Raw genomic sequence first — 22,759 nt, 5'->3', positions numbered from 1 at the left:
TCTACATATCTCTGTGTGTATGTGCACATGTGTGTGTGTGCCCATGGAAACTAGAGAGGATGTCAGGTATCTTAGAGCTGGAGTTATAGGTGGTTGTAAGCCATATACCATGGATGCTAGGAACTGAGTACCAGTACTCTGAGTACCATGGATGCTGGGAACTGAGTACCAGTACTCTGGAAGATCAGCAAAGGTTCTTAAATAGCGGTCATCTCCCCATTCCATAAACCACATTTTAAAAATCACGGGTTTAATGTTCTAACATTCCACAGAAAATGAAGTATTGTTTTGAAAAATAGATGCTATGAGTTCTTTAAACTTAGATTAAGACCCAAGTTGTATGCTAAAGCATACAAAAAAAGATATTTTACTCTTTAAGTAAAAAGTTACACAAAGCCACATTTAAAATAGTTAAACAAAGCCACAATTACAAATTTTACTGACTTTATCATTTATATTGGTATTCAAATTTTGGCATTTATCTCTACCCTTAAGAATTATAAGGGTAAAATTAATTTTAAAATTATAAGTATAAAGTTGATTTTCAGAACTGATGCCTGTGTTTCCTATATAAATTAATTTCTAGTGATATGCAATGTCATGTTCAAGGACAAGTGGCCACAAGTTATCAGGACTTAAAAACTATACTTCATTCATAATTTATTTGTGCTTACTTATGCATTGTGTGCTGAATGGAAGAGTGTTGTTCCTCTAGGAGAATCAGCACCACCTGAGGAAAGAGACTCTAACGGGAACGGATATCGTCCATCTGGAAGCAATGATGGAGAGAGCTGCCCGCCCCAATGTGCCGTACCTATATATATATATATATATACACCATTTTGCCAAATTAACCAACAGTGATTGCAATGAGTTTGGGTTCCCTGATTTGCTGGTACAGAACAAACTTATAAGAAGGTCATCCATGAGGTAGCTTCCTTCCTGTTTCTCAGTGGCAAGAGTAGATGAAGGGAAAATGCACACAGTTCTATAAAGCATCCATTTGGTTCTGTTATATTTCCATTAATAAGAAGCTTCTCTTTCCTGTGGAAAAAGTCTCAGTGTCTAGCTGCATATGTAGCAGAGGATGACCTAGTTGGACATCAATAGGAGGAGAGGCCCTTGGTCTTGCGAAGATCATATGCCCCAGTACAGGGGAATGCCAGGGCCAGGAAGCCGGAGTGGGTGGGTTGGGGAGCAGGGCAGGGGGGAGAGTATACGGGCTTTGGGGATAACATTTGAAATGTAAATGAAGAAAATATCTTTAGAAAAAAATCTAGAGACTTCTCTGACAGAAGTCTGTGCTAGACCCAAATCAAGAAGCCTCAAAGCTCTAAGTTCCTTTATTATTTATTCGTTCTTTTGAAATTCTGAATAGCTAAAAATATAGAGCTGTGGAGCCTGTCAAGAAGGCAGTTTCCAGGCTACAATACAGCCATGGAACACACTAAGTCATCAGCACCTATAGTTAATCCAGTGGGTTCTCTCCCATAGCAATCAGCTGACGGAAATAACAGTAGAAACGGGAGGGTGGATGCTTAAAGACAAGACCATGTTGCCATTTCATTTCATGTATCATTTTAGAAATACACACACAGATATGTGTAAGCGTATATGTGTATATGGATATATGGATTTATGGATATGTATATATGTGAATATATGTATATAGCTGGTAATTATGTAAGGGAAAATCCGAAGAGAATAAATAATAAGATAAACCAACTCACCTCCTGTAGACGGTCTATGTACATACGGCAAGTCTCCAAATCACAGTCTCCACGAACAACTAGAATACCCAGAGGGATGGCTGAGGATGGAGGAAAGAAGAAAAATCTAAAATGACATGTATGGTCTTTAAACTGACATAAATGTGTCTCTCATGGGTAAAATAGCCTTACAGGTATTCTGTGATTCTGGATACAACCATGAAAAGAAGTTAAGTGAACTCTACAAAGCTCCCTTGTGGCCTCACCTTCTCCTTCTCCTTCCCAGCAGGTGTCATATATTTACCTTGTTTGATTCACATTGTCCTTGCCACATGGCTTTTACCTCAGTGTCCCTGATAGAAAATATACTGTCTAATAACACTCGGACTACAGAATTGGACAGCTGCTCACTGCCAGCTGATAACAGATGCCTGTATCTGCACTGGACAGCATGAAAGCACAGCCTGAGGAAGTCATTAATCATTCAGGATTCTGGACACTCACACTTTGCCCTCCCGAATACATGATCCTCAGCTTTGGGCACATTTGCAATAGCTTGCTATTTCTAATATTGAAGCTATTCAAATGGCATTGCTTCCTGATGGGTCACAGCAAAAACGAATATGTAAAGTTGAGGGAGGGAGGGGGTGAGGAGGGAGTAAGCATGAGGGTAAAGGAAGAAAGGATTCTTGAAGGGAACAAGTTATAAACCCAAGTGATTTTTAAAGAGATTCAGCATTAAGTGTGATAACATCAAGACCTTGGGTAACATTAAAGAGAAACCAAGTTATTCATCTATTTAGGTGACAGAAGATGTCACACTGGCTTTACTGAGCAGACCTTTTTTATTTCAACTGTAAGCTAATGTTTCTGAAATATTAAAAATTCTACTTTTAAAAACCAAAAACATATGCACAGTTACAATATTAAATCCATGATTTAAGACAAAAATGTCAAAATGATCGATTTTGATCACCACCAGCAAGAAACCAGCAAGCGACTGTATGACTGTAATGCTCACAACTTCTAAGCCTTTCGTGGATTAAATTTAGTGTTAAAGCTTCACCATTAACAAATGAAATTACAAAGCTGGGTGCTATGAAAAATTGTAAAACATAGGATAATACACATTTACAATATATAAAAATACCTTGAGGGACTCTTAAAGTAGGGAAAGAAAAAAATAAACAAACAGGCCTGTCATAATTTACACTGAGGGCATTCTCTGAAGCTTGTGGAGTCCCTTTCATCTTTTATCTGGAAAACAGGGGTGGTTCCAAGCAAATGAAGCAGCTCTTTCCCCAAAACTATTCCCTGGATTGCTTTCCTCTAGGCTGAACAGACCTGAACTACTTCTTTCCTGCAGGCTTCTCAAATCCCACCTACACCAATCTTTGGAACATCCATCACCCTGCTGGTCCAAGGGAGCCTGGGAGTATGAATCTTCTCACACCAAGGATAAGGCTTTCTATTGTCTCTTCCCAATGCATGGTAAAGATGTGGTAAGAACTCAAAGGTGAGTATAAAAGAAAGAAGATGAATTAGCGCTCACTCAAACATGAAGAGAAAAGTGTGCCTTTAAGTCACACATCGTTTTTATGGGGTAGACAAAAGTAGAAGCAGAGAAGTAAAGAATATGCCTTTTGTTTATTCTTCAAGAAACTAAGTGAGCCAGGAAGCAGAAGATAAAGCAGCCCCTGAGAGCCATACGCTTTGGAGAATGACCTCAGGTGACTATGCCCTCCTTTATGACAATAAAAATGAACATTAAGAAGTTTTAGAGTGGGAACCAGGCATTGTAAAAGGGAATGAAAAATAGGAGAAGAGGGACCTAAATACCTTTCTAAGTACTCCTTAAGGAGCCTGGCCACACATGCTTTGCTGTAGGCACAACCCAGAGCGAGGCAAAATAATCACATGTTACAGCCTAGCCTAGGCTACACAGTGAGTTCCAGGGCAGTGTAAGCCACAACCTTAGATGAACCAAGCAAGCAAACAACAAAAAATAAGGAGATTGACTTCAGCTATGCTATCAGATAAATCCACCCATGATGACCTGCCAAGATAACAACTGAATGATGTTTTAATAGTTGAAGATAATGAGGAAAGCTAAAACTTTTGGCCTAGGTAGAGGAATGAGTCAAATGTTGGGGGCACTGGATATGGCTATAGTTGAGGTCATTACAAGGACATTTTGCCAATATGCAAAATACTTCCCCTTAATTTCAAATGGGCAAATGTGGAGAAATAAAATTTAATCAATATTCATCTATTTTTTTAATTTGTAGATAAACATCATAGAAATTAAGAATAATCTAATATCTCTGATGTCCTTTAATTATTAGTAACTGGAGTTACTCTTGTCTAAATATAATTTATTCAATGCATGTATTTTAAACTATAAATATATAATAAAAGTTTATGGTTGGGAATTCACCAGAAACAGCTAGAAAAGCTGTTTTTCAAATGTGTGTAACAGATTTCCACTAGCTGTATAATTGATAGTTTTTGTCTACTCCTGAAGTACGTGACTAAAAGTAAGTGTATTTGATCATTATTAGACTAAGTACTACTAATACTTGGCTACTGAAGAAAAAGAACGATAATTTCTCTCACCACTCCATATCACGGTTGCAATCAGCAGTCAAGTGCACTTTCAGAAGGGTGCACTAGGAAAGTTCCTCAGCCTCTTGCCCATGCGTGGCATCTACTCCCAGCACTGCTTTGGACTTGAGAACTAATCTTCTAAGCTATTTGTCCTTGCTATGAAACCACACAATCCCTTGGAGCTTTGGTTTGAAAATGATTGTTTAGAAAAGATATCTATGGAATTTGGCGATGATGAAATTTAAAACTATATTTAAAACTGAAATCTTAACTATCAGTGTTGGCTCTCCACTACTGTTTAAGCATCTTCCATTAGAACATGGTATCGTTATAAAGAGTCAGCTAGCACTGAAAGTTCCATGATTATATTCTTGTTCAGTTAAAAGTCAGTTCGACTCTTTCTGCAAATGTTAATAAATAACTGCCCAGCAAAAATGTCCCAGTCACCTTGATTCAGGGCTTACATGAAGAGGAGAAAGCAGAGATTTGTGGGAAATTCACACCTTGGTTTGCATTAGTGATAATCACCTGCCAAACTTCACTTCAAATTTTTCTCCATATTAATTAGGAATAGTAGAAAGTACATTTATGGCCTGAGCTTTAGTGTCCCTGCAATTGTCTTGGGGACTAATCTTCTGATCATTTTGGAGACTTGACCTTCAATATGTACCAAACAATACTGATTCTACATGATAGGATGTATTTTCATTGGAATTTGCAATTTCTTTTCTTTTTCTTTCTTTCTCTCTTTTTTTTTTGTTTTTTGTTTATTTGTTTGTTTGTTTTTCGAGACAGGGTTTCTTTGTATAGCCCTGGCTGTCCTGGAACTCACTTTGTAGACCAGGCTGGCCTCAAACTCAGAAATCTGCCTGCCTCTGCCTCCCAAGTGCTGGGATCAAAGACGTGTGCCACCCTGCCCAGCTGGAATTTGCAATTTCTAACCAAGCAAAAAATAATAGATTTAGCACAATTACTTCTCTCTGATTAAAAACACTTCTCAAGTATAGTTTAAAAAAAAGATATTGTGATATTAAGGAAAAAATAGAAACAAGAAGTGGACCAAACATTAGTGACTGAGCCAGGGTCCATCAGAGTTCATCCCTATACAAATTGTGAGATAGATATAAAATATTGAAAATATGCAGAAACATAAAAGGCTGGAAATCCATGGCATATCCTCAGTATCATGCACAGAAAGACAGAATGAACCTGGAAATAAATTTAAACAGTAATTCTAGCTGAACACAATCAAGAATTGAAGTTTCCTCATAAATGGCCAGATGTTAACATGATTTGAAAATTCTAAATTAAACGTTGATAAGTTACTGCTACTTAATTATTGAAAATTTTCTGATAAAAGTAATTTTTAACTTCTTTGCACATTTCCACATATTTCACTGTATCTGCTGAGTTTAATTATTATTTTGATCTTGTTATCTTTCATCTCCCATTAGTTTTTATTATGTAAATTAAATTTCCTAATAAATTTTTGAAGAAATATCAAAGAAAGCTAAAAGCGTGGTAGAAAATAAAGAACTGGTGGAAGTCTGAATCAGAGGGGAACAGTGTATGCGATTAACAAGACTTCCACTTACTCCTGGCATTTCAAACTTTTCATACTTAGCTTTGGCTTTATCTGAAGCTATTTGAAATTGAACAAATTCATGAATGCTTTGGGCCTCCAAATATCAGCATATTATAAAATAATGTCCTTTGTATATCAGGAGACCCTAAAGGGTTGCATTATCATGAATTCATAGTGTGAACACCAATAAATATAAAACTCTCTCTCACTCCAAAAAGTTTATAATTCTTTCCTCCCCCAAAGGGAAAAGGATAGGACATGGGAGGGGAGGGGAGGGAAGGGAAGAATGGGAAGGGAAGGGGAGGGGATAGGAAAGGAGAGAAAAGAGATGTGAGGGGAAGAGAGAGGGAAAAAACATAAGCAACACAGGTTATAGAATCCTCCATTGCCTTGCTATGAGCACCATCAGAAACATCAGGAACAGAGGGGGAGGGTCAGCTGAAACTGGAGCACTGTGTACCAGATAACTAGATCTATTGCTCCCTCATATTAGGCACAGTTGCTATCCAAAACATAGGGGATAGCTGCAATTAGCAGAGTACAGTGACCCAGAATTCCATTCCCTCACAGGGCTTGCCAAAATCTGTTATCAGGTGATGTATCATTTTGGCATGAGGAAGACTCCTGAGATCTGGCAAACCTGTGGGGCAATGCGTTATCATATTTGCAAGCACATGCCCAGCATTGTTAAGGTCCAAGGCAATGGTGTTAGACTTGAATCTCATATACCTCCATAGGCACAGGTTTAACATAAAGTTCCAGAATTGTGAGACTAGATTACACTTCCCGACTCTGCAAATAGATCTTTGCTGATACCTGAAGGAGGAGTCAGAATGAGAACTCTTGTAATCCATGGAGTGCTGGGACAAAGCACAGTGACTGTGACTCATAGCCACACCCCTTCTCTTTCCATCACAGGATCCATGGAGAAGAGGGAGGCCCTACACATGTGGGTAATCCACAACACACCTTAGAATTCTCCAAAGCTCACACATATTCCCCCATACAAGGGCATCCACATTATGTACTGTCCCTTAGAGACTGGATCAGAGAAAGAGACCCCCCATAGGCATCCAAAGAACAGGCTTAGGGCATCTTGGCTAGGAACTGTAAGAACCTAAAGCATAGTCAAGAAAAACAAGAAAAGATCTCCAATAAATGGTCTGATGGTAATCCAGCCAATTGTGATTTTTAGATTCTAAACGAAATGTCGAAAGCTCACTGTGATTTAATTATTGGAAATTTTTCTGATCAAAATAATTTTCAACTTTAATAATTTTAATGTACGAGAAAACTAAGATAATCCCAGGAAGCAGTGTTTAGCTAGAAAGGGCCTCAGTGGGGTATTCCAAAGCTGGGGGTGTGGAGTCTCCTCATATAAAACCTAGAGGGAACTCTGACTTGGAATCCTCAAGGATCAGTTTGCCTAGCTCACATAAAGAGTTTGAAGTACAAAACTTTTCCCAAGAATCTCGATGTATATGGCTGTGTGTCGGTGTGTGGGTGGGTACACATGAATGTGGGTGCTTGCAAAGGCAAGTAAAGGGCACTGGGACTTCTGGAGCTGAAGGTGCAGGCTGCCTAAAGTACATGCTGGGAATCAAATCCCGGTCCTTTTCAGAGCAGTATTCTCAGCTACTGGCCCATCTCGCCAGTCATGGTTTTCATGTTTAACAATAAACAGAAATGTAGAAAATGATGGGAGAACTGGGACAACCATCTAAAGCAGAAGGTGGGGAATAAAATTTAAAAAAAAAAAAGAAATCAGATACAAGCTATACGAAAGAAAAAGCTTTTAAAATATTATCTTTATCATAATTGCAAAGTTTTGAGAAAATGGATATATCTGTGAAATCAAAGTATGTTGATGATGTTAGAAGATGAAGAGTTTGAGGGGACAGGCACTTTGAAAATCTGATGGAATAAATACAGAGGGTAGTAGAAAGGTTAGCAGATAAAGTTGACATAAAAGTGAGGCAAAAAACATTTAAAGGGGGGAGGACAGTAAAGAAAAGACCAGGAAATCTAGCATCATCTTAAGCACACAAGAAAACAAGGGAATTGTCAGAAAATAAAACATTTATTTCCAAACTGAAAAGATCCAACATGCATCCAGCACAGTGATAAGATGAATGCACACCACTTTGAACTGTAAGAGCATTGAGAATTTATGCTTACTCCTATAGACAAACTCTACTCTCAGTCATGCGCAGAGAAGCTTCTCTTGGCTGTAAACAGTAGGGGATGCAGATACTCATGGCTAGCCAAAGTGCTGAGATCAGGCCTAAACAGGGCATGGATAACATCCCCTCTAAGACCCAGAGAACACCACCAAAGAGGGAACAGAAAGAATACTCAAGCAGAAAGAAAGAGACTGTGGTCTTCAGGGTCCGTCACAGAGATTGCAATCTTATAATAGTCTTACGAATGCTAAGGTTATCTATACTGGAACTTCATAAACTCAACTCATCAACAGCAATCATGGACTGGGTGGGGACACATGTGCCCCCACCCTACCCTAATTGGCTACTTAGGGATTGGGGGCGGGGGGATGAACAGATATTATCAGGTCTGTTCCCAATGGAGAGCCCAATCGGAACCGCTATATAGTTCCACACCCACTAGAGGTGGGCTTTGAGATGAAGGTCTTGATCCCCTTCCAGGTTACTCTGTTTTGTGCTGTGATTAAGGATGTGAGCTCTTAGCTCCTCCCACCTGCTATGCCTGACACCTTCACTGTGCTTCCTCCCCATTACTCCCTGAAACCGTGATTGAAACTAAATTCACTTCCTTAAGTTCCTTTGGTCACAGTGGTTTAACACAGAACCTGGAAAGTAACTGTCTTTTTTTTTTCCTACTGCAGTGATAAACACCAAGACCGAAATCAAGTTTGAAAAAGGCTTTATTTTACTTAGAAGATTATAGTCTATCATCAAGAAAAGTCAGAGCAGGAAGCCAAGGCAGGAACCTGGAGAGAGGAACTAAACAGAGCCCACAGAGAAATGATTCATCCTGGCTTGTTCACCATGGCTTATTTAGCAGGCTTTCTTTTGTTTTTTTTAATTAGATATTTTCTTCATTTACATTTCAAATGCTATCCCAAAAGTCCCTTATAACCTCCCCCACCCTGCTCCCTCACCCACCCACTCCTGCTGCCTGGCCCTGGCATTGCCCTGTACTGGGGGATATGATCTTCTCAAGACCAGGGCTTTCTTATCCAACCCGGAACCACCTGCCCAGGTGTGATGACATCACCCCATCACACATCAATCATTAATCAAGAAACACCCTATAAACTTTCCAACAAACAATCTGACTCAGGCATTTTTCCCAACTGAGGGTGTTCTTCTCAAGTAACTATAACTTGTGTCAAGTGGACAAGACAAAATAAAAACAATTATCATTTTAAAGAGAGAACACTAAGGACAAAGATTGAACTTCGAGAGGGGAAAAAATAAGCTCACGTACAAAAGGTCAGTACTTAGAATGTTTTTAACTTTTCCAAGGTAGTAAGGGAGGCTTTAAAGCAATGCCTGGAAAATTCTTGTCTAAATGATGGCATTGCAATAGGACTCATCCATCTGCAGAGCTTGTGCTCAAGAACAGCGCAATCCAGCTACAAAATAAAATAAAAGACCTCATAATTAAAAGTCATTTGTGATTTGTATTGGGCTGTATTTGTGGTTGCCTTTGGCTGCATGAACAAGGATGACAAGAAGGACAACCTATGTGACGTTTATGCATAATCTAAACTATTAAATGAGCCCAAGAATTGAATAAAGAACAAATGTCCTTTAGTAAGAAACCACTAGAATATATAAGTATTGGAAAAGTTAAGTTTTGTTATAGAATAAAAATACGTGAGATAGTAGAAATGGGCAATCCAAAGCCAAAGGGAATCTCCCAGTGTCAGCTACAAGATCTTAGGACATGAGATGCATTGACTTGCCAAACAATTGGAGCATGTGAGTCCAAAGACAGATGTGCACAAAATGCTCACCACTAAGACTGTCATGTCCCTTATAGAGCTGGTCTTCAAACAAAACACAGAATGTGGGAAAGCCTAAACCAGCTATGTGTCCAAGTGTGTATGTGTGTGTAAATATACACACATAACAAGACTATTATTCCCAGATATGCTTTACCTTAACCCACGCCTTATAACAAGAGTTAGATCACAATAAATCAGGAAAACTGCAAATACTTACTCCTTGGAGCAGCATCTCCATTTAACAGTAGAAACTATCCTGTAGCCATCCCAGCGCCTGCCAAATATTTCCAGAACTTATTTATCATGGTGCCCTGAAAATCCTCTCAGAATGGACTTTGTACATTCTTTGGGAAGCTGAAGCCAGACAGTGACTAGAAATCTTTGCAGCAATACTGGAAGACTTCTTATAAAATTCCTTGTGTTGTTTGTTTGTTTGTTTATACAGAAGATTCAGACTTCGCAGCAGCAGCACTACCCTCAGACCAGCTCTTGAGCCCTCAGCTTCAAGCTGGAAGTCCACCATTGGCTCCTGTGCACCTCAGGTCTTTGAAGTGGGGCTGACGACACCACACGTTTTCCTGTCTCTGGCTTGCAGATGGCATATGGTAGGACTTGCCCCTATAACTGCATAAGCTACTCTCACTCCATAATGAGTCCCTCATAAATTATTGTGCCCTGATGATTCTGTGTCTCCCATGAATCCTCGTTAATATCCATATATGTGAGGCCTTAGAGGTCAATAAAACAGCAAAAGAGCCCTCAGGCAATGGTGACAATTTGACAAATTCAGGAATAGAAACTGGGGGGAAATTGTGAAGTTAACTGGTGATCCTCAGCTCTGAGGAAACTATACCACCAATTACTTATTTCCAGCCAAAAGAGTCCTGCCCCCCTGCTCCCCGCTCTTGGGTTTCACCCCCACTCCATTAACCCCCTTCAATGTTGCCATTGTTTAAATCTCTCCTAATCTGGAAAGTGATTAAATTAGCTGAGCTGAGAAATGCATTACCCATTTCACACATGCACTCTCTGGATTTTACGTTCGAAATAAAATGCCAACGGGTCATACTAATTAATTTTTTTCTTCTACACTTGATGTTAGGACTACTTGAGCTCATTATTCAAATTTATGCCAAATTGTGCATATATTAGCACTAGTCATCTTCAGTAAATTCAAATCTTACAGCAAACAATCTACAAGAATACTCATTTATCAACAAGAAACTTTTAAAGTCTCCAGGCACTAAGATCAAACATGTCAAGTACAATTTCTAAAATATATATCTCACCACAAATGCCAACCATGTCCAGTAAATAGACATAACCTTGACATCTCCCATAGGGTTCAATTGCTCAAACCAGTGAAACTAAAACCAAAGTTGGTAGAGGTTACAATAGAAGATGTCTGGAGCTTAAGAAAACTTGAGAACTATTTTCTAAAGATAAAGAGATAAGATGTAAAACACACACACACAGCAAAATAAACTAATCAAGTTAATCAATTATTTAATTGGAGAAAGATAAAGGGCCTTTGCCATTATGTAACTCTCTCCCAGGATCTCTAAATCCATTTTTATTCTAGTTAACTTAGGGGTATGCTGAAGCCTGAGAAAGCCCATGAGAATACACAATGGTTGGGAACATAAGGTAATTGTTCATGGAAGCTTTGTGCATCCCTGGATATGGGGTAAGCTAGGTATCTTCCTCCATCTTAGGCACAGTGCCTACATATTCAGAGAAAAAAATCTGCTGGGAGGAAAAGCTAGGGTCATTTATTGTCTTATATGAGTAAGTTACTCTTCACCTTCAGCAGAGCCAACCAGGCCAGAACTGCCTTTCTCTAAACATGCATTATGGGAACATGACCTAATTTGTGTGGCAATAAAGCTTACATCCTCTGAAGTCATGTCATAAGGGCTTTGATCACCAAACAGTTTATATAGCTGTAACACTATGCAGTTTACATAAATCTTAGGGTGGATGGAACAAAACTGAATTAATAGGATGCTGATAGAAATAACCATATGCTGGAGCTGGAGAGATGGCTCAGTGGTTAAGAGCACTGACTGCTCTTCCAGAGGTCCTGAGTTCAATTCCCAGCAACCACATGGTGGCTCACAATCATCTGTAATGGGATCCAGTGCCCTCTTGTGGTATGTTTGAAGAGAGTGACAGTGTACTCACATATATTGAGAGAGAGAGAGAGAGAAAGGAGGAGGGGAGGGGAGGGGAGGGGAGGGGAGAGGAAGAAGAGGAGGAGGAGGAGGAGGAGGAGGAGGAGGAGAAATAGTCATATTTTAGAGGTGAAGAGAAATAGAGAGGCCTGATGGCAAAGAAGAGGCAGAGGGATAAAAAGCTTACACCAAATATAAAAATGTATCTCTATATTTTGTTATTTAATCTTTGCTACAATGCTGAGATGCAAATAGCACTGTTCTTAGAAGGATTAGGTGACACACTCTACATGTCACAACTATTAAACAGCAAGGCAGTGCCAGTGCCATATGCCTTTTTACTCCCAGTAGCCATCCACTTGTTGAACACAAATGTTCAACAAGGCATAAGTACAGAAATAGCAGTGTCAGTGTGGAATAAAGAGCTGAGAGTGCTTTGAAAGACAGAATGTCATTAACCTTCAATACTGAACTCAGGAGAGTGAAGGCCAAAGCGGGGGACAAATGATCAAAGAGAGGCCAGATCTGTCGTTCATCAAGCTTCAAGGGGGAAACTGTGACTATGGAGGGCCAAGAGCAACAATTTTAAGGCTGTGCAGAAGATCAGGAGTAGGGGACGCACAAGCTACGAGTAAAGTCTGCGTGAACATACTTAAAGTCTACATGGCACACGAGGAGTTCCTTTCAAAGCTGTTGGATTTTCAACAGGCCAGCTTCTAAGTGATTTACACAGACCATGAATGAAGCTTGCTATAACTAGATAGCCCTCCCTGGAATTCAGTGTTAGTGGAACTTGAATGAATGTGGTTCACTTTATGCAGAAATGAAACTATATATTCCAAGCAGTTGCTAAAAGCTCTGAAAGCCACACATAAAGTATAGAGTACCGAGGACTTTAATCAAATTTGTGATGAACAATCACAAGAGTTGGTTTGCTATTAAAATGTTTATATTTGAACTTTTAACATGGGATTGAAAAGCTAAATGACTACTAACACACTCTAAACAGGAAACAAACCTCACACTCTCCCTTGAGGTATAAAAAGTACAATGTTTTAGATAGAAAAGGCATTCAAAGTGTTTCCAGAGATTTTTTTTGTTTGAATGAATGTTTATGAAACATCTGTTTATAAGCATTATCCATTTGATAGCTATTTCACATGCCATTTTAATGCTGAAATATCATTGGCAAATAACTACATTAAGAAGAATGTAGTAATTATAGAGCCAGTAAGCCTAGCTTTCCCTTCGCTCGTCTGTGTAGCTCAACAGCTCAGTGTAATGGATGAGATTATGATCCCACCTCCACATTACTGTGAAGATTAAGTAGTCCTGTGAAGCACTTATAGTTAGCAAATCCATCGGATACTGTTCTCTCAGACTTATTAGCGTTTCCAAGCCTTCTCCTAATTCTGTTATCGACAGGCACCGGTCACTGATAAACACGCAGAGCAAATTTCAGTAGATCACAAATGAGACCATTGATAACAGATAGAGGGCTACACCAAACCACATAAGAGAAATCACCAAATCTACAAAGACAGAAGGGACCAGCAGCTGGCAGTCCCTTGATCTAAGCAACGGCCCTAGGGAGCAAAGCCAAGAAGAGCTGTCTCTGACATCCATTCTACATGACTGAGAATGGGATTAATAAACTGGAAGAAACTCACAGCTGTTAATTCGTTCCCTACAAGGAACTGTGATATATTCAACAAGGTGCCAGCTTGGAAATAAAGGTATCAGCATGCTTCGGGGGGGGGGGGGACAGGATTTAATTATCTGACACTTTCACTGTTACAGTATACCACCTGTTAAAGCAAAATAGCAGCGAAATGGGACCGTTTATTTATTCAAAGCACAAACAACTATCTTCAGAGGGATCCTGGGAAGAACAGGAGACTCCTTGGGGAGAAGTTTCTCAGAAACTGCAAGGGCTTCAGTTCCCTTCGAAATCCACAGATGCAGAATGCAGAGGCCTCGCTAGGGTATTTTAAAATGCTGTCACCGAGACTGAGTGACTTCAATTGTGAACTTTACATGATCTAGAATCACTTGAGAAGAGAGTGTCAATAACACACTGTCTACATTAGGTTGGCCTGTGGTTATGTGGGGGTGGTGGTGGAGGGGGGCTGGCATGAGTATGCTTACTGAGGTGAGAAGACCCAGACTAAAAGCATATTCCCTTGGGCTGGGTCCTGAACTGTGTGAGAGGAGACATAAACCAGGGTAGGCACTCATACACTCATTCTCTCTCTGCCCTTGACTGTGCGTATGATGGGCCTGGCTGCCTAAAGTTCCTGCTACTGTGACTTCTCCAGAGTGGGTGATTAACAAGATGAGACTGTAAGCTAAAATAAAATAATTAAAATAAAAACTTTTCTCTCCTACATTGCTTTTGTCAGGGTTATTTTATCAAGGCATAAGGACTAAGGTTCAGTTTCCAAAGAGATTAAGGAATATAAGCATAGAGATAAAAGGTCACAAACTAGAAAATAGTTGAACAACAGAGTAACCTATCAATATAAGGATACTAAACACAGAGTCAAGATGTTTTCTGTGAGCTCAGGCAGACACTTTGTAAAATATGACATTTCATTAAGGATCAATTTTGGACTTACAGGCAAACAACAGGGTTTATGCCAAGTATTCCCTATCTTTTTAACAACTAATACGCAGCAGCAAAGAAAGAGCTATCCTTTAGAAATTAACACAGAAGCAAAGCTAAACGAGCTTGCTCTAGCAATGATACTTCAGGCAGAATACCAAAATCATGGTATGTGAAAGGAAATATGACTCTATCAATATGAAACCAACTCTGCGTAGACACTGTTAAGAGAACACAAAGACGAGGCACAGACTGGCAAAGAGTCCTGCAAAGCACCTGTCTGCAAAGGAATAGCACCCTAATGCATAGAGCCTTAAGACTCAACAATAAGAACAAATTTTAAAATGGCTCTTTTATTGCATTCATCTGTCTACCTGGACATGCACTCCAACTTAGACATGGTAAACTTAGAAATTTGAAGCTAGGGTGTGCATAGGAAAGAGAATATACAGTGTTTGTAGTTCTTATCCTGGGTTACCTCGTCTGTGGGATATTTCCCACTTCTCTCTAGTTTCTGGAAGATTTCATTTTTTTCCTCTAGTGCTGAAGGAGAATGTCAGGGCATACATGAACCACGGTTCTATTATCTATTCATCCTCCAGTCGATGGACTGGACAACAGCTGATGCAGAAGCTCATAGCTGGTCCGAGTGCTGAGAATAAGTGACCACTGAGTGCTCAGCACTAAAGGCAGCAGCAGATCATTCCTCCAAAGGACCGTGGAACATCCAGGAAGATAAAGTGGAAAGACTGCAAGAGTCTGAGGATGCAGATGAGCGCTGTGAAAATGTTGCCTTTTACATATAGCCTGCCCCTGCGATCACGCGCACACAGAAGTAGTGAAGACCTGCACAAGCCTGATCTCTCCAACACTCCATGAGTGGGGGGCGAGGACTGTGAGACCCCTCCCCTCCCCAAGGAGTTTTACCATATTTGATACCTTGTATCAGATGGTGTCAAATATTGCCTCAGCATGCAAGCCAACATCATTCCTTTGTCATGAACTGAGCTGAAAATTCTATCCTCACAAAAATTTACATATGAATGTTATGGCATTCTCTAGAAAAATAATTTCCAAACTGTAGATGCGACCATGGTATCATCCTTCAGAAGGCATATAGTTAAACCAATAGCAATGTGTCTGTACAATAAAAACGAATGATCTATCAAGACATGGAAGCCCTATTAGAATTTTAAATACATGCTTGCTAAGTGACAGACATGAATCTGAAAGACTGCTTTCTATATGGTTCCAACTATATAATGTTTTATAACCAGTAAAATTATGGAGACAAATGAGATAGATAATAATGAAATGAGAGTTATGAAATATGGTATTGTAGGCACAATCTGCCCATGGCACTCATAAATTCCCAGTAGCTATGATTATTTTATAAAGTCAAGACTGGACCCCCTAAATGTTCTATCATAGAGGTGGAAAGGGCTCATGGGGCCAAGCCAAGCCCTGCCCAGAGGGCTAGTGGTGTTAATGGATGCTGGGGAGAGAAAATGAGTGATGTGGCCACTGTTAAGTGACTGGCCCAGTTAAACACAGTAGGTCACAACGTAAAGCTAATAGATAAAGCAAAGATACATGAGCATGGGGGTCTTGGCTAGAGAAAGGGGGCTTGCGGAATGGATAGAGAGTAAGAAAAGGGGAGGATGAGTGAGTGTGACCAGAACATACTGTATATATTAAATGATCCAAGAGTAAATTAACAAAAATTATAGGAAAAATCTAAAAGAAGCTTGGGGTGGCAGGGAGAGTAGACACACATTTAGGAGAAGAAAGATAAACATGGTACTTTTTATACCATGCTCTGCCTTTAGAGTAACGAACTTCCTGTGTGAGGCAGTATGATAGTGAATGGCAGAGCCTTCGCAGAAATGCATGGTGCACAAGAGCAGTTTCTGGGGCACCACACAGGTAGAGGTTAGTAATGAGGGTGAGGTGGAGACATGGGGAGACATGGGTATAAAAAGTCCTCTGCTGTCCCCTTAAATCTTGTAAAACTTAAATTTGCTTTTAAAAGCATCTTCTATCTTTTCAAACATGAGGAATGCTCTTGTTTGCTGTGGGCGGGTACCCCACTGACAACAGGTAACTGCCTGATGAATGTGTGTTCCCTTCTCAGCATTAAAGCTTGCTCAAGAGGTCAAAGGGCTGATGGGAATTAGGGACTGGAAATGAAAGCTGCAAAGCAGAGGCAGGGATGGAGGAAGGGCAGAAAAGCCTAAGAAAGGATATGGTAGGAGACACATGGGATCTCTCCACTTTATCTCATTAGCTTGAAATGTGCCAAGGCTTCTGGGATTGAATTCTTACTTGACATCTGATAATAATGAGATCGAGTCAACTGGCAGTGTTTCAGTCTTCCCCAACCATAAGCCATGGGTACATTCTCCTACAGCCTGACATCATTAGCAGCCCATTGCTTACCTGGAACTAGCAAGGGCCATTAATAAGCAGATTAGCATACAAAAGGGAACCAGGCACCCTACAAACATTTTGCCTTGCCTTGCCCTGTTATGTCTGCAGTCTGTGAAAGATTTCACCACCTCTGGTTCTTATGATTAAAATTTGAATTCTGTAGTTTAAGCTAAACCAGGTCCTACCTATAGTTAATTTAAAATGTCAGTCACAAGATAAAAGCAAGCTATGTAGCTTTTATTGGACTTCGTTAGAAGGTGAGATTTCTGAAGTGCATTTTCTGGAAACTAGTTGGTTCTCCACAAATCTTGGTTTCAAATTATACTAAATTCTGCCTTTTGCCACAGTAGCACTCTACCTGAGAGCATATCTGGTGGCTTGAATTGGTTTGGCCCCCATTGATTCATGTGTTTGAATGTTTGCACTACAGGGAGTGGTGGCACTATTAAGAAGCATGACTTTATTGGAGTAGGTGTGGCCTTGTTGGAGTAGGCGTGGCCTTGTTGGAGTAGGAGTGGCCTTGATGGAGTAGGAGTGGCTTTGTTGGAGTAGGAGTGGCTTTGTTAGAGTAAGAGTGGCCTTGTTAGAGAAAGTGTGTCACTGTGGGAGTGGGCTTTGAGGTCTCCTATCCTCAAGCTCTGCCAGTCCAGTATGGAATCCAGTCTCCTCCTGGCTGCCTTTGAATCAAGATGTAGAACTCTTGGCTCTTCCAGCACTATGTCTGCCTGCATACTGCCATGCTTCCTGCCAAGATAATGGACTGAAACTCTAAAACTGTAATATTTCCCTTCAAATAGTTGCCTTGGTCATGGTGTCTCTTCACAGCAATAAAGCCATAACTAAGACAGTATCTCTGAGAACATGAAACTTGCATTTTTAAAGCCCTATAAATTCTCTGGCATTTTTAATTTTTAGTAGCAATGTCTGGATTTCCTTTTCTTTTATTTTGGCAAGCACATTCAATACACAAGGGACTTGGCTGAAGGTCTCTAAGTCATACAGGGAATCACTTTAGAAAACAGGTCTAAAGTACTTTCTGACACCAGAGGCAACTGTAACATATGCTAGGAGTTTGGCATTTTGTACTGAGAAAGGTACAATACTTGCCTTCAAGGTGTTAGTGAACTTTGGGAAAGAGTTGTGTATATAGATCATCCTACTAGTGACAGCTTTATGATGGGAATTCCTGTGGACAAATACTATGTTTAAGATTCTGAGAAGGTACACATTACCCAGGACCAGACAGACTTTCATAAGGAATGCTCCCTCTACTGGCAAACATGAGAATTTCAATAGGAGAAGAAGGTCTCAGACAAAGGAAATTGTTGTATATAGTCCTACGCCATCCTGGTACTGTGAGACAGCAAGTCCTGGGAAGGAAAATCTACCTGTGTGGAAAACTGGAGTGAGAGCTAGTTCAGGCTTCACGATTTGTCTAAGTCGGGGTTACTACTGCTGTGGTGAAACACAGTGACCAAGTTGGGGAGAAAGGGTTTATTTGTCTTACATATCCACGTTGTAGTCCATCATTGGAGGAAGGCAGGACAGAAACTCAAATAGGGCAGGAAGCTGGAGGCAGGAGCTGATGCAACTGCCATGGAAGGATGCTGCTTACTGACTTGCTCTCCATGGACTGCTCAGCCTGCTTTCTTATAGAACACAGGACTAACTTCCAGCCAAGGGATTGGCACCACCCTCAATGGGCTGGGCCTTCTTTGATCAGTCACTAGTTAAGAGGACCTACAGGCTTGCCTGCAGGCTGATCTTATGCAGGCATTTTCTTATTTAAGACTCTCTCCTCTGCAGTAACTTTAGCCTGAGTTGGATCCTAAGACCAACAGCTGAAAAAGGACATTGGACTCTCAACGTTGCCCTCTAACCTCCATATACATTCTGTGGCACATATATAGACATACAACACACATGTACACACACACACAAAGAATGGATGTCAACAGATTTCTAATAGATAAAGGTTTCAAATGTACATTGATGATGACAACTTCAACATTCCCAGTTTGACTAAACTTTAGACAAGTGTCCTTAATAGAACCTCCTGAACTCATATTCTCTAGAGCATTTATGTAAGCAAACTTACAATGGTAATTTCTTTCTCTGACCTATTGAGATGCAAACCTTTCTTGCCAGTTTTATGGCCTAGCAACTTAAAAGATGGGGGAGGGAAATCCAAACACTCACGAACACTGCTGAGATGTGAACACCATCAAAGTGAGAGCCCTTGCCATTCCTGGTAATACACAGCCAGTAAACTTAGACGGGCTACCACACTGCCCACCATAATCCTGAGTCCTTTTCTAGGAGCTTAATCCAAGACTTCAAAGAGTTTCTCACCTTTGTCTTTGACAAAATCTTACAAAGATCATCATTGCCAGTTAATACAAAAGACAACTTTATGGAAACCAAGATGAATCTGCAAGGAGGAGTTAGCAAATGACTGCAAGGGGTGAGGTGAATAAGGGGCTGACTGGGATGAGGGAGCAACGGAACACACAAAGGGAGACAAGTAGGAGACTTCTTCACAGCCAATTAATTAGGTAATGAGAGATCAGGGAGCAAAGGCCACTCAGGGATGGCATACATGGCTGTGGGAGCACAGCCACGTGAAACACTTGCCTAACAGCATGGTGGTGGACTTGCAACTGCAAGCTGCAGCTCTGTGGAAGAAGGTTCAAGAGGGCAACAGATGCATCAGAGGAAAACTTGTGAGAGAACTGTATAAAATCAAGCAGATGTGACTGATGGCGGATTGCAAGACCACTGATAATGCCCAAAACATCAGCATAGGGCTCTTGAGTAACAGACAGAAATGGGAAAAAAATATTCAGAGCAAAGATCAGAGGGAGAAGGAGGAAGAGAATTCTAGATCTTCTGGGACACCTACCTCACTACAGCCCACACTGCAACATCTCCAGAGTTAGCCACCAATAAACACTTCCGTGTTCTGCATTCCAAATCATCAGCAAAATGCACAAGTCTCATGAGAAAGTGTGTGTGTGAAGAAGTGAAAGCCCAGAATCAAAGGCGACATCCCAGCCTCAGCTCCTGGATAAAGGTCACAGGTTCAAATGGAAGCCAGTGGCAGGCATTATTTACCCTGCATTTGTTTTAGTTTTTCTTCCTGTTTCTGATGAGTGTGTTTTCTATATTGTGAGACAACAAGAAATAAATCTCAAATGCCCTTTCTTTCTCTTAATCACTAAAGACTAAAAGTCTAGGTTGTATAATGTTTATAAAGTAGCATCATCTACAAACTGAATATGAAAGTCTGTCCTCATCATGTAATGGTTTATTGAATCCTGTTTTAGTAAGGATTCCTACCACCATTATCAAATTATAGTTCAACAAAATGATCAATAATCTCTTGGCGTTCACACCCAGTATAAGGGTGATGTCAGAGTTTAAATCACCTGGAAGAAGGATCTATGGTCGTGCCAGTGGGATATTGTCTCAATTAACTGAAGTGGGAAGATCTGTTCACTGTGGGTAGCACCATCCCGTAGGCAGAGCATATAAAGTGGGGGAACCAAGCTGAACACAAACATACATGTGTTTATTCTCTCTGCTCTTGACTGTGGATGTGACTTCAAATACCTGTTGTCAGAATCCCAACATTGAAGGGTCGTGAGCTAAGATAAAACCTTTCTCCCTGAGTTGTTTCTGTTAGGATGTTTTATCATAGCCACAGAAAAGTATGACATCTAGTGTTAAATCTGAATTTTTTTAAAGCCTTTGGTTGTGAGGTCTTATAACAGCCTAGGCAGTGAGCAATGTAAGTTGTTTTTTTCTCAAAGTATTCCATCAAAAATATTCAGAAAATGTTTAGATATATGGGATAACCATCACTGACACTGTGTTTAGAAACACAAATAGTTAACTGTGAAATGGAAATAATTAGCCCTAGACCCAAAGTCAGGTATACAAATAAGAAACTCCAGATGAAGGGCTCAAAACACCAAATCAATGATTCATAGCTCTTTCCAAAACATAAATGGACAAAATGAGGGTCACAGCCACACTGGTCCAATTTCAGCATCATCTCATCAATTATCCTGTGTGGGGATAGCTAAGGTCAGCACCAAATAGAGTTACTAAAAACTTGTTCATGTAGTTCTGAATTTCTGAGCTGATGGGACCCATATGGAAAATTAACAACAAGGCCTCAATTATCTTTCTGGAAGCAAAGAGAGGTAGCCTTGTTAATTTGTGGGATAGGGCAGGTGACATCCTACAAAGGCCTCTCATTCTACTCCTAGGGGACTTCAGGAGGATGGCTGGAACTGTCAGATGCTAAGAAAGTGTGCTTCTCTCCACTGGATACTGTGACTCTGGGGCTTGAGCCATGAAATGGGCACACCAATATGTGGTTCTGAGTCAATCTGCAAAAAGCTTATTTTCAGATGATCTCACACATTTCTATCCCTGGCTCTGTACAGCTCAATATCATTACCAATTAACTTGATTGTTGAGAGGCAAACTCTTGACTGAAGTTCTATTTACTGCCTGTAGTGTGAGAATAGAAATCATGGCTGGAATTTAGGCAACAGTTCATGACAAAGGAGCATCCAAGCTCAGCACTCACTTATATTCTACTAATTTGCATTCTTAAGAAAGTAACATCTAAGTCTTATCTTCTGGGGTAGTAAGAGGTCAGATCAAAACACAGAGTGGGCCAAGGGGATGGCTGAGTGGGTAAAAATGCCTGTCTTCAATCATGAACTGCATCCCTTGAGTCTCCATGAGGAAAGGAGACATCTGATTCCTGCAAGTTGTTCTCTGACCTTCATATGCTCTCCACAACACACATGTCAACTCTACCCTCTCACCCACAAATAAATAAATCTAAATTGAAAATCTAAAAACACAAAGAAAATCTTAGGGGCTTCTTCTCAAGTTGAACACTAGGGTACACAACAGTTCTAGATACATCTACTTCATCCAGTTGATAAAAGGAGATGAAAAGACTCAAGGATTTTGTTATGTGTTACATAAATTATTTCAAGCGTAGTCGGATAGCCAGCATGTTGTTTCTAGGCATGAAGTGTCCCGCTCAAATCTGTCCCAAGACCTCTGGAATTCCAGGGAAAACCCATGTCTGAGTCTCCCTCCAGGAAGGAAGTTGCTTTATTCAAGGTTTGTTGTCCCCCATGTTGTAGGAGCCCATTCAGTATGTAGTGACCTTGGCCTCCTAGGAGGTAAGTCTACATACACCCTGTTGCATGTTGAAAGGTCACCGTGGGAGTCCTCTGCCACTACTTCATTATATGTCACCTTCTTACCTTGCCCAGTATGTGGTCCTTGCCCTGTGCATGTGTGGCTTCCTCTTGGGAATATGCCATTAGCCCAGTTAACTTCCTGTATGTAAAACTCAGTCTCAGGCTGTAAATCTCAGGGAGCCCCAAACTACAAACAAGAATGGTGACCCCCATCTCTCTTAAACAGCACATTTCTGTATGTGCACACATGTGTTCAGAAAGAAGCAGAGTATGTGCTATGAAGTTCACTGTAAAGGGGCAAGAAAAAAAAAAAGAGAGAAAGAAAATCCTTTCTCTGCAGGTGACTCTGTACAAGACAATGCTTTATTGTTCCCATAGTCGTGTATTTGGTCAATGTAGTCCCCAGGAAAATAGGAAGAACAAA

General features: G+C 40.3%; 1 protein-coding gene across 7 annotated transcripts in view; it reads right to left on the bottom strand.

The window, feature by feature from the left end:
* Positions 1 to 22,759, bottom strand: part of Dgki (diacylglycerol kinase iota) — a 449,800-nt gene that overhangs the window by 96,053 nt on the left and 330,988 nt on the right. For all 7 annotated transcript variants that reach the window (XM_029478766.2, XM_085840737.1, XM_029478767.2 and 4 more), the window contains one exon: positions 1,731 to 1,810. In XM_029478766.2, coding sequence (XP_029334626.2) covers positions 1,731 to 1,810 — 80 coding nt within the window. The remainder of the gene's footprint in view (positions 1 to 1,730; positions 1,811 to 22,759) is intronic.

This window comes from Mus caroli, unplaced genomic scaffold (genome assembly GCF_978045245.1).
Source record: "Mus caroli unplaced genomic scaffold, Mus_caroli_1 scaffold_7, whole genome shotgun sequence".
NCBI lineage: Eukaryota > Metazoa > Chordata > Mammalia > Rodentia > Muridae > Mus > Mus caroli.
Note: the sequence above shows the minus strand (reverse complement) of the source record. Positions and strands in the feature narration are given on the sequence as shown.